The sequence below is a fragment of the Leptosomus discolor genome, chromosome 13 (genome assembly GCF_034619465.1).
Source record: "Leptosomus discolor isolate bLepDis1 chromosome 13, bLepDis1.hap2, whole genome shotgun sequence".
NCBI lineage: Eukaryota > Metazoa > Chordata > Aves > Leptosomiformes > Leptosomidae > Leptosomus > Leptosomus discolor.
The window spans coordinates 19,677,375-19,694,671 of NC_141403.1; the positions used below are offsets into that span (position 1 = coordinate 19,677,375).

General features: G+C 39.8%; 1 protein-coding gene across 2 annotated transcripts in view; it reads left to right on the plus strand.

Moving 5' to 3' along the window:
* The window catches only part of MIB1 (MIB E3 ubiquitin protein ligase 1), an 89,919-nt gene that overhangs the window by 7,583 nt on the left and 65,039 nt on the right, over positions 1-17,297 (plus strand). For both annotated transcript variants that reach the window (XM_086472753.1, XM_086472752.1), the window contains exons 2-5: positions 1,900-2,071; positions 5,667-5,796; positions 7,640-7,744; positions 15,503-15,569. In XM_086472753.1, coding sequence (XP_086328879.1) covers positions 1,900-2,071; positions 5,667-5,796; positions 7,640-7,744; positions 15,503-15,569 — 474 coding nt within the window. The remainder of the gene's footprint in view (positions 1-1,899; positions 2,072-5,666; positions 5,797-7,639; positions 7,745-15,502; positions 15,570-17,297) is intronic.

Below are 17,297 nucleotides of genomic sequence, written 5' to 3' on the forward strand. Positions count from 1 at the left end.
GCTATTATATGATTTCAGGGAATGATCAGACAAGAAGGCGTTTCCTTCAGTGTTGCCTCTCTAGCTGTTGATTTTTCTTCACTGCAGGTGGCTCAGCTGTTGGACACAAGTGTCTAATAGGTTTAGAGTGGATTTGGCAGTCAGAGAATCATAGAAGGGTTTGGGTTGGAAGGGACCTCAAAGGTCACCTAGTTCCAACCCCCTGCCATGGCAGGGGCACCTCCCACTACACCAGGTTGCTCAAGGCTCCATCCAACCTGGCCTTGAACACTGCCAGGGAGGGGGCAGACACAACTTCCTTAGGCAACCTGTTCCAGTGTCTCACCACCCTCAGGATAACGATCTTCTTCCTTGTGTCTAGTCTAAACTTCCCTTCTCCCAGCTTCCAACCATTACCCCTGGTCCTGTCTCTGCAGGCCCTTGTAAAAAGTCCTTCCCCAGCCTTCTTGTAGGTCTCCCCGGAGCCTTCTCTTTTCCAGGCTGAACAAGCCAAACTCTCTCAGCCTGTCCTCATAGGAAAGATGTTCCAACGCTCTGACCATCTTGGTAGCCCTCCTCTGGACTTGCTCCAACAGTTCCTTGTCCTTCTTGTGCTGGGGGCCCCAGGGCTGGCTGCAGCGCTCCAGGTGGGGTCTCACCAGAGCAGAGCAGAGGGGCAGAATCACCTCCCTTGACCTGCTGGCCACGCTGCTGGTGATGCAGCCCAGGATACGGCTGGCTTTCTGGGCTGCGAGTGCACACTGCTGGCTCATGTGCATCTCATCGTCCACCAGCACCCCCAAGTTGTCCTCCCCACTCACCCCCAGCCTGTCTCTATGCTTGGGATTGTCTTGACCCAGGTGCAGGACCTTGCACTTGGCCTTGTTAAACTTCATGAGGTCGGCTTCTGGAGGGGACAAAACCCATTCTTTTTCCTCACTAATTTGAGTGATCTGTTCTTTGGGCTGTTTTTTTTTTTTCGAAGACTGAGAGACTGGGAAAATTCTGTGTTACTCCAGCCTTTTAGTGCTCATTTTTATCTTGTGCTACAGACTGAATGCCAGCACTTCTCTCTCCTATTGCTCATTTTTTTTTCCCAAACAGCAGTAGAATTTGATTATTTTTTTTTTATAAACTTGTGGCTGCTCATTCTGTTCAGAATGAATGGATGGAAACTGTGACTGATCACTTTCACTCTGCTGTAGCTTGGCAAAGCTGTAGGAGTACGTAGTCTTGAGAACTCTGTTTTTGTGGCAGGCTGGGCAGAGCACATGCTGGTGGGTTACATCTGGTCTGTCTTTGGCACATTCTTTTTTAAAAAAAAGCCCAACATACAAAGCAGTAAAACACTTCAGAAATGGTAACAGATTTTCATGAAGCTATGGCATCTATCCAAGAGAACTTAATTTTTTCCTATATAAAAAGGAATAGAGATAAGGACTTCTCTTTTCCGCTGTACAAACTGTGTAAGTCAAACCAATGATTTTCAAACTGCCACACACAGTTGAACACAGTAGCCTTTGTGGTATAGGGTGTGTTGATAGTCTTAATCCAGCGATAAAATGCCAGATTGCCTGTATATTTTGATATATGCATTTATGACCCTTTAACTTGCAGTTAAAGGATTTCTCATTTTCTTTCTCTGATTTGTATAGATCGAAAACCCCCCAAATGTAGCTTTCTCAGCTTTTTGAGCTGAGTGAAGATACAACATTTCAGGAACAGGCCGACAACTGGAGGTTCAAGGCAAAATCCATTCTCTTTTCCCCTTAGTCATATAGGCTGATAGGGTGTCACTGACAGCTTGTCTTTATTGTGAACCCTTTAGTGTATGGTTCAAATTATAATGGTGCGCAATAGAAATCTGTGTAGCGATGTAGCAAAGCTGTTAGTCTTTTTTTTTCCTTTTGCTCCCCACAGGTATCAAGCATGATGGGACTATGTGTGATACTTGTCGACAGCAACCCATCATTGGCATCCGATGGAAATGTGCTGAATGCACGAATTATGACTTGTGCACAGTTTGTTATCACGGGGACAAACATCACTTGAGGCATCGTTTTTACAGAATTACTACACCAGGAAGTGAAAGGTAAAATGTAATTTTTTTTTCCCCGTGACATTAAATAGGAACAGTTAATTGTGGTTAACTCTTTAAACTGCGGATTTGGTTACTGAAACTTGGGTTAGGTGAGGTAGTGGCTTGAGGTGTAGATTCTGTTACTGCTTTTGCCTCCTTGTGAGGGAGGGTAGCTAGGACAGATCTTTGGAGCTTGGACAACATGGAAATTGTAGAAATAATGGAGTAGAGAAAAAAAGTTCTGATTATTCAGTTTCTTCTAACCTCATTGCAGTCTTCCTAGTTCTTGTGTTACCATATAGCAGCTGTAAAGCTGATCTGGAGACAATTATCTTAACACAATTTGTAATCACAAAATGATTTGTCAATGAATTCCTAAATGTGAAACTTTTTAATTAGCTTCAAAACTGGTGTAGACAGATTGAGGAAAAATACCCTTCTTGTGGGCTATGAAAAACTGAGTGATCTGGAGGCAAAAACCTTTGACTCAAACTGCTTAAACCACTCACTACAGAAAGCAGAGAAAAGATGCTGTGGAGGGTTGTTCTACCCTTGCCTTAGTTTTCATGTTCTTAAGCATCTGTTGTTGTCTCGCAGTGAAGAACTCTGAACAAAATAGGCAGTTAGTGGGTTTTGGCGTAGCTGTTCTTCACTTTAAATAACTTGTCTAAATCCAGAGCCCCTCTCTGATTTATGTACTGGTTAAGTGAAAACAGTGATATTTGCCTGTTACTAAATACTGGAAGAGCTACGGTAAAGCATTGTGTTAAGGCTACATGCTGTGGTATCACCTCTGATAACTCCACAGAATGTTTTTTTCATTAAGCCATTGGAAGCTTTTTTGTTAGATTATGATACTCAGTGAAATGTGATGTGTGTAAGACAACATTTATTTCCTCTTCTTGGAGATGTAAGGTTTACAAATACGTTGTAATTTAGTGCTGTGCTTTTATCAGTGCTTTTACGGTTAAGGGAAGTGGTTGGAGCACACAAATTGAGTTCTCGTATCGTATCTTGTAGGAACATTTCTCACATGTTTGCCTTGAAGTTTAACTATGGCTCAAATGCCCAGGTTAGTGGCTTAATGAAAAAGTAACTTCTGTTTTTCTGAGGTTCATGCCAGCAGCTCTAGGTACCAAATAGATAGCAGAAGCTTAAGTGTCTCGATATTTTTTTTTTAGCTGAAGTTTCTTTTGTAGTTTTATGTAGTCTGTTACGGTGTATAAAGCATAAAGTTTTGGGGTTGGAGATAGATTGTGTGCAGGGTATAGAACTGCAGGAAATCTTTTGCATCTTGTCACTTTCTCCCTATCTTTGTTTACTCCCATTGAGCTCTGTTTTGCAACTCTTATCTAGAAGGCAGCTTCATCTGTCAAGGAGCTGTTTCTATTGGGTCAAGCTTAGCTGAGAAAAATTGATTAAAGTTAACTGTTTGAGGGGGGAGAAAAGGGCAAAGCAGTGCTGTTGAATTTGAGGGATATCTCACAGGAAAAATTACAAGAGGCATCTAAGGACATTTGGATTAAGGAAAGAATAAGCTCCACCTATTCTGTTCTTGAGTCTGGGATGTCATACGGGCAGCATACTGAAGTAATGTATGCTAGTTTTTGTCAGTTTTGTAGGTGTTGAGAACTTTAAAATGCTGCTGTAAACACTGTATCTTTGTGTCTTCTATCACTCTTTTATATTCCTTAGATAAAAATGGCTAATATTTTCATGTGCTCTTTGCATTGATTGTAACAGTTTAACTTTTTCCTTGTCTGCCATCTGCTGGATGTTAAAAGTTCAGCAGGAGGGTGATACACTTCTTGCAGAGGTCAGGAAACATTCAGAATTTCAGCTGAAAAATGCTTATGTCTGGCAACATTTTCCTGGCATGAAGTAAGAAATCTGGTTGCATGCAGACTGGTGGCTTTTGAGATGACTGAAAAGGCAGGAAAATGTTTGTCTCTTTGTTTCTATTTGTAAGTTCAGTCCTCATGAACTGTTCTGTTTGGGCTTATCTACTTCAGTTCTGTTGAAGTCGGGAAAGAAGAGGTTTGCTTTAGGAAAGTAACATATGACGGAAAAAATGGATGCTGATAAATTAAATTTGCCAAGATATGCTATGAGAAGTATGTAGAAAATAAACTGAGACATGGAGGGGAAAGAGATGTAGCTCTTAATAGAATGATTCTGAATAAAAATAGCATGGCAATTGTGGGACAGCAATATTGGCCTTGTGTGCATCTAAGAGAAAGAGAAATGTGTTGTTTATATGACTGTGCGTCTTTAATGATTCTAATAACATGACTATAGATCTATGTGTAAGTTGTTACAAGATTATTGCTGGTAGTAGGAGGTTTGGAGAAGAAATTATCATTAGAACTAAAAACTAATTATAAACATACAATAAAATCAGATTTAGGAAGATCATGGATTTTTTTATCTTGTTGGCTGGAATTGGCTAGATGGTTGCACCCAAAGAGTCATCGTCAATGGCTCGATGTGGAGACCAGTGAACAGTGGCGTTCCCCAGAGGTCGGTATTGGGACCAGTGCTGTTTAACATCTTTGGTGACATGGACAGTGGCATCAAGTGCACCCTCGGCAAGTTTGCTGATGACACCAAGCTGTGTGGTGCAGTCGGCATGCTGGAGGGAAGGGAGGCCATCCAGAGGGACCTGGACAGGCTGGAGAGGTGGGCCTGTGCAAACCTCATGGAGTTCAACAAGGCCAAGTGCAAGGTCCTGCACCTGGGTCGGGGCAATCCCAAGCACAGATACAGGCTGGGGGTGAGTGGACTGAGAGCAGCCCTGGGGAGAAGGACCTGGGGGTGCTGGTAGATAGAAAATGGAACATGACCCAGCAAGGTGAGCTCACAGCCCAGAAAGCCAGCCGTATCCTGGGCTGCAGCACCAGCAGCGTGGGCAGCAGGTCGAGGGAGGGGATTCTGCCCCTCTGCTCTGCTCTGGTGAGACCCCCCTGCAGGGCTGCGTCCAGCTCTGGGGGCACCAGCACAAGACAGACACGGACCTGCTTGAGCGGGTCTAGAAGAGGCCATGAAGATGCTGAGGGGCTGGAGCAGCTCCCTGTGAGGACAGGCTGAGAGTTGGGGGTCTTCAGCCTGGAGAAGAGAAGGCTCCAGGGAGACCTTAGAGCGGCCTTCAGTGCTGAAAGGGGCTGCAGGAGAGGTGGGAGGGACTCTTGATCAGGGAGGGTGGTGATAGGATGAGGGGTAACGGTTTCAAACTGAAAGAGGGGAGATTTAGGTCAGATATTAGGAAGAAACTCTTTACTCTGAGGGGGGTGAGGCCCTGGCACAGGTTGCCCAGAGCAGCTGTGGCTGCCCCCTCCCTGGCAGTGCTCAAGGCCAGGCTGGATGGGGCTGGGAGCAACCTGGTCTGGTGGAAGGTGTCCCTGCCCGTGGCAGGGGGTTGGAACTAGATGATGATCAAGGTCCCTTCCAACCCAAACTATTCTATGATTCTATGATGTGATTCATGCACTGAAATCTGCATTTGTGGGGTTATTTTTGTTTCAAGATGCTCTCCTTCTTATCCCAAAGATTTGTTTCAGGCTTCCTTTATTATCTTGACATTTGTGGGTTCTTCTTTTAATAACTTCAGGGTGTTGTTGGAGTCTCGCCGTAAATCAAAGAAAATTACAGCAAGAGGAATCTTTGCAGGTGCCAGGGTTGTGCGAGGAGTTGACTGGCAATGGGAAGATCAAGATGGTGGCAATGGACGTAGAGGAAAGGTAAAAATAAAACTGGTTTAAATAAGATGCGTTTCTGCATGTTCATGTAATGGCCTCAGTGGCCATTATTGTAGAATAAAAATATGATCGTAAAAGTTACTATTTTAATTTGCTGGACATTTTAAAATCTTATTCTGTAATGCTCAAGCATTTAGAAAGAGGAGGGGATGTATACTGTGATGAGTTCTTTTAAATTTAATTTTTATTAAAATTAAATTTAAAATTTATAATAATTTAAATTTAGTTTTTTATGATACCAGCACAAAATTTTGAAAACTACCAATTTTTTTTTTCTGCATTGTTCTGTTTTAGGCTGTTTGTAACAACATTAAGATCTTGGGCATATTTCAGCATTACTAGTGAGCTGGTATAAAAACAGAGCTTTCAAGAATAGCCCTTTTGGGTCATCACTACATTCTGTAGTCTTACTGCTTGTGGGTCAGCACATTTGTGTATCTCTTGCTCTTGGTTTTCAGTGCTTACATCCTGGGTTTTTGTTTTTTCATCTCATAATTTCAGGGACTTTTCCAGTTTAAAACCAAAAATTTTGCAAGTGTTAGATGTGGATATTACTGGCTTAGGACGGTATATTATATGAGTGGTCTTGATACAGTTGTATAGTAAAAATGCTTAGATTTATTGCAAATTGCATTGAATTATATGTCGCTAATCATAACCTCTGCAAATTTTCTGTTTACAACTTACATTTACCTTGAGAACTGATAAAGGTTTGTTATAAGTATGAACATACAGCAGGGAGTGTAAAATACACTATGACTTTTATTGGCAAATACGAGATGTTCTAGAAGGAGAATATGATGCCCTCATATCTTGGTCAACTGGTGGTTCTTGTTGCATTTGTTTTTAGTACATTTAAGCAGCATTTAAAAGAAAGTGAAAAGTTCCTGAGTAAGGTATTTAGCCTATTTCATATTCTAGATATTTAGGGAAGCTTTAGGAGTTTTGGGGATTTCATTTTGGGTTTTATTGAGAGGAAACAATAAATTTAAATCTCCTAAAGCAAGGGCTTTTCAGATGCAGCTTTTTTCATCTTGATTATTTGCTCCTTGCTATGAATTTGGCAAGACATTTTGAAATCTCTGAAACTTTGCAAAATTAGTCTTGTCCTGCATTGTCTACTTTATGTACTAAATTTGAATTAGGGGGGTTATTTGCAAGCTGAGAATATCTATAAATGCACTGAATGTTTTTAATGAGGAAAAGCAGATAGAAGATAGCAGAAACAGCTTTTAAATAAATACAAATAAGAATGAAGACAAATTCTGGAAACATTTTTTTTAATAATGGAAGAATTTTCAGAACTTGGTGCATGGCCTTGTTATTTTAGAAACGTCAAGGAAAGTCCTTTTCACTCTCCTTCTTTTCTACTGTTAAACAGACAGGCTCTGTAAATAGAATTTTGTCTTCTAATATAGTCCATTACCACCAGGCTAATGCAGGTTAAAAGAGACGAATTGAAGCAATTAAAATAGTTTTCATCCTGTTTTTCTTGGTTAAATGCTGCTTCTCGTAAGAACGTGTCAAAGCATTATAAAATAAGTTTTTACAGTTCAGATCTTGTTCTCTACTTATGTAGTTAGGTTACCTGCCAAACATACAAAATAAAAATAGGCCTACAAAGTATATATTTAGGCTGCCATCTTCTTAAGACACTTAGGGAACACTTGTATCAAACAGAAAACAGCTTCAGAATAAGTTTTATTAAATTCAGTAAAACTGCTGTATCCTGAATTATTCTGAAGCGATGAATGGGTTTTAAGTTCAAATTGTGCTTCTCAATCTTTGTTCTGGAAACCATTTTCTTATTTTTAAATCTGAATAGGTAACTGAAATCCAAGATTGGAGTGCATCGAGTCCACATAGCGCAGCATATGTTCTTTGGGACAATGGTGCTAAAAACCTTTACAGAGTTGGCTTTGAGGGCATGGTAAGTATAAAAGAACACAAAGGGTAAAGTGCATGGTGGGGGAAGGGTAGTAAGAATAACTTGTGCTTTATTATCCTGCTTCTGTAATATCCTTTGTCAGTTTGCATGCTGCTAGTCAGGGCATTGTGAATACAGCTGTATGGATCATGCATATGTATTAGTAAGAAAGCCGGATCTGGGAATTTATAAAACATGTGAATAACTTAAAGTTAAGGACTGGTTTCTGCCAGAGTATAGTAAATGTTTACATTGCACACAGGATTATCTTACTGTGATACTATTGTGCTTAAATTAAAATTCAGAAAAGAAAAAGCAGCTGAGTTACGAACTTTTAAAAGACCCTGTTTCTTGAACTCCTGAACTCTTCGGTTCACTTTAAATTTGGTGTGATTACTGCAAGATTCACAGTTTTTAAATTACTGGCAACACTCAGAACCTTCTTGAGAGCAATTTTTTTGTCAATGGAAAGGTGTTGAATTAAGTTACAACCTTAGTTTGCTTTAGTGCTAAATTTCTTCTTCACCTCTTAGCTTCTACAGCTGCTTCTACAGCTTTAGAGAGAAAATGGGTCAGACTCTAGCCTAAGTGCCTTCTGTTGCTGGGTTTTCTTATCCTAATGTGGGTCAGGGAAAGGTTACTTTGATTATCAACTGCTTATAACATCTTAATTAGCATTTTCTTTGCATGATTTTTGTTTGATACTGCAGAGGAGAACTGTGTTAACTTAGCATCGAAGTGTCATCTTGTCAGATGTGTATTGGTAATAGAATGTTAAACAATGACTAGTCTACTTTTTTGAAAGTATTTTGCTTTAGCCTCACTTGAAATAAAGTCTATTTTTATATTAAAACCCAAATATTAAATATCACTTTTGCAGTAAATACGTGTTTTAGTGTCAGGTTTAAAAAGAGTAAGCATCTTTAGTGCAGGTCAGCTTTTCTGATGCATCAGGATGCTAAGGAGAAAAGTGTAAGTCAATATGGAATTATGTTCTTCATGCCGCCCCCCCCCCCCCCCCCAGTTCTAAGGAAAATTCCTTATATACTGCCAAAAGGAAAGAAAGTTATAGGTAGTATTTTGTAGTATAATATTATTAAACCAGTGGTTGGTATGTTCCCCCTTATATTTGATTGTGATGCATGGAAAAGGAACACAGATAAAAAACCTGGGTAGAATGAGATACAGATCAAATTTCTATTTCATCATTGTTGGGATTTCAGTTACTGTGTTAAAACGTGTGGACTGCATAGTAGGAGTGCTGTGGAATCATGAAAGATTCCTTCTGGCCACAGAAAAAATACATTTAAGATAAGTTATATTCTGTTCTGTAATAGTTATTCCCTTAATGATAAAAATATATTTATTATTCATAAATCAACTATATTCTGTTGCCAAACTACTGCCACATAAGGAAGTGTTAAATATTTCTAGAATACTTGATTAATACTGCAACTGTAAATTTGAATGGATAGGGGTGACCCTTCCCACAAGACTTGTACAAATAAGAACATTTGGTCAGTCATTCAATTAACAGCAAAAAACTGTTAAAACATGTGTGAAACTAGATATGTGTATATATTATTTATGTAGGGTAATATATAAATAATATACGTACATAGGTATAAAAAGGATGGTTTGAGGCTTTATATGTAGTGCTTATCTGATTGTAATCCGTTCCTGCAATAATTTTATCTTTGTTGGATACTTTTATCAAATGCAGTTTGCACTTCTAGTCAGAATGGATTCTTGGATGTCTGTGACAAATAGTCATTTGAATGTAATGCTAAATTTTAGAACTGATTAATTGGTTGCGATGTGTACAATTTATTATGATTACTACTATTTATGTGCTGTTAGGTAAAGCTGACTACGAGACTGTCAGAAAGTTCATTTAAAGTTGGGGCAAACTTGATTTGGGACTTAGAAATTGGTTAAAAATGTCCAGAGAATGTGGAGTCAACAATACTGAGAGTGTGTGCCCATGTATCTACAGCTGGGAAGAGACCCCTACTTGCAAATGAGTAACGCTTGACTCAGATGCAAATGCAGCTGATTAAAGAAACGCAGCTTATTATTGTAAGTCAGGGTTGCTTGTTTGATAGCTGACAGGCTGCATCTGGTCCTCAAAATCAAATCTATCTTGCCTGGCAGCATTTCCTTGGGAGAGAGGAGGATTGGCTGGTGGGGCAGCAGGTGCTGGCTGAAAACTTGCATTTGTTTGTGGTCAGATCCTCAGAGATGGTATTTGAGTTTGCTGTTGCTGTGTTTACATATGAAGTAGTTAATAGAGGTGCATCTTGCCTTTCTTTGTGAAGCCTGGCATTTAATTCTGGGAGTTTCTGCTGCCACAGAAATTCCCAAATCGAAATCTGTTTTTATGATGCTGTTAGGTTGAATAACATGTTTGCTACATCCGTAGTAGGAATACAGTAGTGGTGGCTAATGTGGTTATTGACACTGCGCACATTTCCTATCTGTATCTGTTCAACTTCTAGAGTCAGATCAGGCTGTTAACCACATTACGTGTGTTAGAAACGTGTGAACGTAGCCTTTTGCAACAAAGAGACACTCTGTGGCGATAGAAAGTTAATGAGAAGATTGTGATTTAGCTTTGTGGACTTCTTTGTGGTTTTTTTTCTAGTTTTTTTCATCATATCACACAGCTGAGAATATAAAGCTGATAGCTTCCGTTTGTTTTCAATAAGCATTATGTTCTACTACTTACTAGTAGAATGATTTTGCTATAAAAAACTAAGAAAATAGTTCCATCAGGAGGAGTGCCCTAAATCAGTCTCATTATTAGGAGCTGATTTTGTGCTACCCAATTTCTTTGCGCTGTATCACTTGCGTTTTTTGCTGTCATTAACTTCCTCTTGTTGTTCATTATGGAGGATCGTGCTTTCGTGTGAAAGAACTAACTGTAGTTACCATCGATCATTGTCACGGGGACCTGTAACCCATCTGTGTTTGTACTTTTTCCCATGAATTCTGAATAGTTGAGTGCATTAGGGAAATTGAGACGATTCCTTGCCCTTGCATTTTTGATGTTACCACAAACTTTTTGTGGTGGTTGATACCTAATGTCTGTTCAACATTTCTTTGGGTTACCCTTAAAGATAATCCTTGAAATTGCCCTAGAGGATTTTAAGAATGACTTACTAACACTTTTTTTAAAAATAAAAAGCCAAAATAAATATCATGGCATACTAGGCATTGCAGGTGAGTGTTATAAAATGTACAGAAATATGGTTTCTGCTGCGGTTACATCTCTCAGGTCTGTAACACAACTCAAACCTTCAGCTCTCTAATCTTTTCTCTTTTCCTCAGTATGTTCACAGTGAGGGGTTTAGGAAGGAGCAACAAGAATTTTTGTTGTTTTGTAAGTTTGGTGTCCTTATGGTGCTTCTAGGTGCTGATTTAAAACAGAGAAACATGAATTTTGGCTGCTTTACATATGCAGTAGGGTTTTTTAGTTGTTTTGTTTTTTTTTTTTTTAAGTTACATTACTCAGCATGGCCAAAGTTGGGTGGTTAGTTGTTTTGGAATCCAGAGAGCAAGGAGATATTTATGTGTACCTTGTGCATTTATTTGTATCTGTCAGCAGACCTTGTTTCACTTCTTCATGTTGTCTGTCTTCTGTACATTTCTCCTGGAGTCTCAACCAAGCCAAGTTTTTAATCTCTCCACTGGGTTGCTTAGAAATGTGTTTCCATTAAGCAGAAATGTACTTACTGATCCTTTTCCAATTTTGTTATTTACAGTGTTAACCCACAAGGAAGACTTTGAAATGATCCTCCTCCAAAAAAAAAAGTTACACATGGGAAGTCTTTATGAGTGTCTGTAACCAGTAGACAGGAAGGTTAGAAACCATTCACTCAGGATTTGCATGAGGTCTGATTTCTTCTGTAAGAAGCTCTTGCTGTTGGTTTTATACCTCACACCTTTTTGTCATTTCAGTCACTTTCTCTACCATCTTCTGCTTTCTCCTTTTATTGCTTTCACTTTTCGCAGGCTTTTGAAACTCAAAATAATTGGAGTTCATTAAACTTGAAATACAGCATTTCTTACAAACATTTAGCTAAAACTTGTGGATTTATCCAGTCCCTTGTTGCCTCAATCAGGTGACAAAGCCGCATGTGCTGGTCTTTCTCCATTTGCCTTATAGGGGCTTATTTCCTTGCCAAAAGCTGTTGTGAGCTTAAAGACTTGAAATGACCTTTAAGGGGTGTCTTCATGGCTGTGTCAAACGCCTGCAGCTGTGGCACCATTCCTGCTGGTGTATCTGTAGGATCAGTATTAATTTCTCTCCTGGTATTTGCTGCTGGTGTTAGATGCTATTCCAGTGCATCTGGATCATTCTGCTTTTTCTTAGCAGCACACCTAGTTTTCTTATCAACTCTGTAGACTTCTCTCCCTGGTTTTGATGGATGCATTCCATATTGGTTGGAATAACTTAACAGTTATTCCAGTAGGCAGCAGCTCCTTCAGCAGTTGTTTTCCTCTTCAAGGTCAGGGATGATGGTGCTTTTACACCATCTGCCAACACCGCTGACATTGCTGTAATGTACATTTTTTCATTCTCTGAAGTTTTTATGATGATGAAATTGCTGCTGGTTTTTCAATGGTGTAATTGGATGGTGAGTCAAAGTAAACTGTTGTTTTCTGTATTTCCCATTTGGCTGAGCAGATCACGATGTTTGTGTAATCCAGTCACATACAGCTGGAATGCAAAGAGTTTTTCAGCAAGTTAGAAGGTAGATGCTAGAAGACCAAAGTTCTCCACTGTAGGCAAAAACCACTGTTACCCACTGCTCCTGTGCGTCAGCTGCTGCTGATGATCTGAAAGTCCTGCTATGCAATGTTTTGTGCTTGTGCTGTTCCTTGAGTTTTTATTATAATGATTTCCTGCTTAACTGGGGCTTCCACCACTTCTCTAACTATGCACAAATTCTGCAAAATCTATAGCTTGTTTTTCTGTTTCTTAAAAGAATCCTATTCAGGGTTCATGATTTCTCCATCAAGTTAGTGTATAAAAGCTTAGCTTTTTTTAATCTTTGCACGTTTATCTCCACTACATATTTACACCCAACCTCACAGTTGTTACTTCTTTTTCTGCACGGTGTCACCGTGAGTCTAAAACTTGCATTTTAACATCCCTTGTGTTTTGGTACGTTCCCTTTTGCACTTGTACGTCTCCTCTCCAAACGATCTGCTATTTCAATCCGCTTACAAGACTCAGGGAGACTCCTATAACTTGTAAAAATCCCAGTGGGCTTCTCCGAAGCGTGGTACAGCAGAGCTGGCTGAGCGAGCGCAAGAGCTGGCAGCGGCGATGCACTGGCAGCCTGCTGTGGCCAGGCTTTGGCTGTGTTTGTGCTCCATCCTTGCTGGGGCAGCCTCTTGCCAGGCAGTCCCCAGGGGAGGATGACCAGGAGCTTAACACCATCCCTGATTTTTTACTTAAACTACTTGGCCAGAAGAAAGCTTGTTTCCTTTTCTGATAAATACAGTGGCTGAGTGCTGGAGTAGAATTATAGTTGCTTACCCAGCTTTCATGGTACTGAAGTACAACTAAGTACAGTTTTGTATCCTAAAACCCCAGGATCTTTTTTGGGGTTGGTTATGTTTTTAAGACATTTGTGGGCCTTTATCATGTTGATGTTACTTTTCTTACTAGTGCTGTTTGCAGAGTTGCTGAAGGAACTCTTTGCTCTGTGTACAATATATACAAGTTAGTTTTGTGCTGCCTTAATCTCCGTCAGTGCCTCATCTTTCTGCGCTTTTTGGGTCCTCAGTTTCTTGGTGAAGGCTTATATAAAAAAAACCCAAAACGTGTTGCATTGCTTTTATGTGATACTTAGATCAAACTCTTGTTTTACTGCTTAGCAATCTAACACTGACTTCATCAAAGGAGGACAGATGCAAAGCTGAGGTTGAACATTAAGCTACCACTTAGTTTTACAGCCAAGTATATAGTTATGCTCCAGAAATAAACTATGTGCCGGGCATGGTACAGGCAGGGTAAAAAGAGAGTGCAGATTTGTAGGTTTCCGGGTTTGGTTTTTTTCCTATAAAATTTGAGGTATCTTAACCTGTTTCCTCCTAATTTCTGCTGCAAGATAGTAATTAGCCTTTTACTGAATATTTCATTTCTTCTGCTCACTTTTAGCCATCGCTCTGCTCTGTACATTAACACTTGCTGTAACGCAAGTCATCTTTCGCCCAGATTTGGCCTGGCTGGGAGAACTGTTTAGGACCCTCCTGTGCTCCATTGTTAATCCTCTGAAGAATGTGGAAGCAGCTCTTGCATGTATACCCCTTCTTGACTCCTGTGCAGGCAGCTGGTGGTTGTGTGACACGAAGAGTTTGTATTCCCCGGGTGAGAGGTGAAGTCGGTGTTGGTCTGGGGAATGGAAGGCGCTTGCCAGCTGGGGTGGCCAGCACGGCCCCTTTGTCTGGGGCTGGGGAACAGCCCCGGCGCCCGCTCGCTGGGTGGCAGCGCCTTGCTGCAGGCTCGCTGCTGCTGTGGGGCCCAGCGAGCTTCAGCTCCCAGTTCTCGTGGGGGTTGAAGAGCGGTGAGATCTTGTTATTTTCATCTGGCTGTTTTCATCACTTCTTCAGAAAGCGGTGGTGGATTCTTTGTAGCTGAGGATACGCACTGCGTTTTGTATTGCTTCTGGCTGCTTATCAGTCACAGGCTGCTGAGGATGGAATTGTGTTCGTCAGTGCCTCGATGATGTGGAAGACTTGAGAGTTTTTGGTTTAATCCTTTTGCAGAGTACAGTCTGACAATAAATTTTGGGTGTGGGAAAAATAATTGTTAAAGTATTCGCTTAGTTCTGGTCGATTATATCATAACCACCATGTGTCCTCTGTTTCCTCCCCTATCCTGCAGAATATTCTGCAAACAGTTTCCTATCTTCTTCCCAACTCATCCTGCGCACAAAATGTCCTTTGTTCAGTGAGAATTGTTCCATAAGGAGAAGTGGCAGATGGTAGCTATTTGGCTTAAAGGGTTACACGGTGAAAAAAACTAGAGGAAAGGGTAATTACAGGAACTCCGTTGGCTTTATGAATAAGAGTTGGTTATCACACTTGAAACTTCTGTTTCTCACATAGTATGAAACACTCTTTTTAGAGGATGAGCTTTAGAACTCTTCCGTTTCTAAAAACATCATATTTAGTTCAGCACAGTGTTTTTTAAAAAGAAGTAATATCCTTCTGTTCTGTATATTCTTAATAGGAAATTCTTAATTTTGTAGAATTTGGGTGCCAGGTTTTCTTTAAGTTCAGCATGTATCTATCAAAAAGGGTTGGGAAGAGGGGACAGCACTGGCAGGCATTAAATGATCGATACAGGAAAGGCTGTGGCCTCAAGCACTGTCTGCACATACTTATTCTGGGGGTTTTGTTTCCTTGCTTGTGTTTACAGACTTTTTTAAAGGAAAGATAACTTCATAAAACAATGCAAAGGAGGTTTGTGTTATTTTAATACCTTTATTTGAGTTAAAAATGTCTAATCCTTTATAGCCTTTTATATTGGTAGAGGTTATTAAAATCTTGAGAATGTCAAGGCTGATAGATTGGAAAGTATTTGAAATTATAGGCAGCAGTAATGAATTCATGGGGCATGTGTTTTGCACACATAACTTTCAGCCTTTCTTAATTGAGTGTATTTTTCAGTTTTAGTTTCACTGACTTAGTTGACCTGGGGACTCAGTCAGTGTGGACTAAAGTTGTCTCAATCTCTCTCCGTAGTCTGACCTGAAATGTGTCCAAGATGCAAAAGGAGGCTCTTTCTACAGGGACCACTGTCCTGTGTTAGGTGAGTTGAAGATAAAGTAAATTTATCTTGATGTGTGCTAATTATACTTAGTCTGGATTTCTCTTTCCTTTTAAAATGTAATCAAAAAGGACTGTCTTTACCAGTGAAATGTAAATGGTAGCATTTCTAGGCATTAATGGTAAATTGTAACACTGTTCTGAACGTGTTTGGTATCAGTGTACCGAGTGGATGGCAAGAGAGCTGTTAAGTGTTGACTAAGCAATAAATAGTAATGTCTTGTGTACTATATTTCTAAAGAGCCAAACATAGCTGTGCATTCTTGTAAGACTGTCTTAAATACTTTGAGATGTTCAGTGAAGTAGCATGTACATGGCCATAAACAGGAGTCATTCTAACATAAAACTTAACCTGTTATTTTATACTATGCTAGGCTGTGTTTTGAAGTCTTGGTTGAGGTTTTTCCATATCGGCTCTTACACTGACTTGTTCCTTTAGTATCTTAGCTGGACTGTAGACATGTGCAGACTAAAAAAAATAATTGCCAGGTGTTTTGTTTTTTGAAATATGGGCAAGTTGGGATAAAGTTTGTAGATTATTTGGCACAAATTTCTTAATCATTAATGTGTATTTCCTTGGCAAAACACCTGGTCATAAAACTGGATGCTACAGAAAAAACTGCTTTTCTTCTCAAGTTTCTTAGTATACTTCCATGCATAAAAAAAACTTAGCTGCTAATAGTGACTTTTCTAAAGTGATGAGAACTCTCTGTTTACTAGTCTTAATATAATTCCTTGCACAAGTACTTACAGGCTATTCTTTTATTGGCAGCATTGGTGAAAAGGTGCAAACAGTAAAGGTCTGTTTTCTTTAGAAAAAAAACGGTTGTCCAAGAAGTCACTTAGCTATTTAATGTCAAGTAAATGAATTGTTTGAAAGTAAAAAGCCAAAGCACTCCGATCTTTGTGTCTTGCTTAAAATTTAATTCTGTCAATTTAGTCTGACTTGAATAAAAATAGAAGAGTAGTAATAGAGTCATACTAGTTCTTTGTCACAGAGGTAAACTTAGGTTCTTATGCATGGCCTTTATTCATTTTGGTTCTTGCTTAAAAAGTACAGGTCTGTATTTTCTGCATGTAGCTTACTCTTGGGGAGACGCTGTATTTGAATGCATAAATGTTAATGACTAAAGATAGTAGGAGACTATTCTTTGTTAAATTCTTCCCTTTCCACTATATTAGGTTGCTCTTGATGATGAACTCAGTTCATCATTCTTGCCAGATTATGCTCCATCTTCTCAGTCTTGCTCTTTGTTAGAACATCTGTCCCTTTTATTTGTCTTCTGAACATAGTTCACAGATACCTTCGTGCTGTGAATTTAAATGTATGCTTGCATTAAAAACTAGGCAGTTACTTTTGGAGCTTTGATATTTGAAGTGGAGTGCAAATAATACTCCAGCAGGGGCCCAATTAATATGGAGTAGTATGTAGTTGGGGCAAAATACTGGGACTGGGTTTGTTCAATACCACATCAGTGACCTTGATGGGGAGATGGAATACAATCCCAGACAATTTGCAGGTGACAGCAAGTTGGTGGAGGGGTGTGGTTGGAAGTAGAGATTCATTCAGAAGAGCCTTGAGGAAGTGAAGAATTTGGTGACTGAAGACTTCGTGGAGTTCAATCAGAAGTACAGTTTTGCAGTCCGGTTGAAATAAGCCTATGTACCAGGAATTCCCAGACTGGGAATTGTGAGTGCCTGAGTGAGGAGC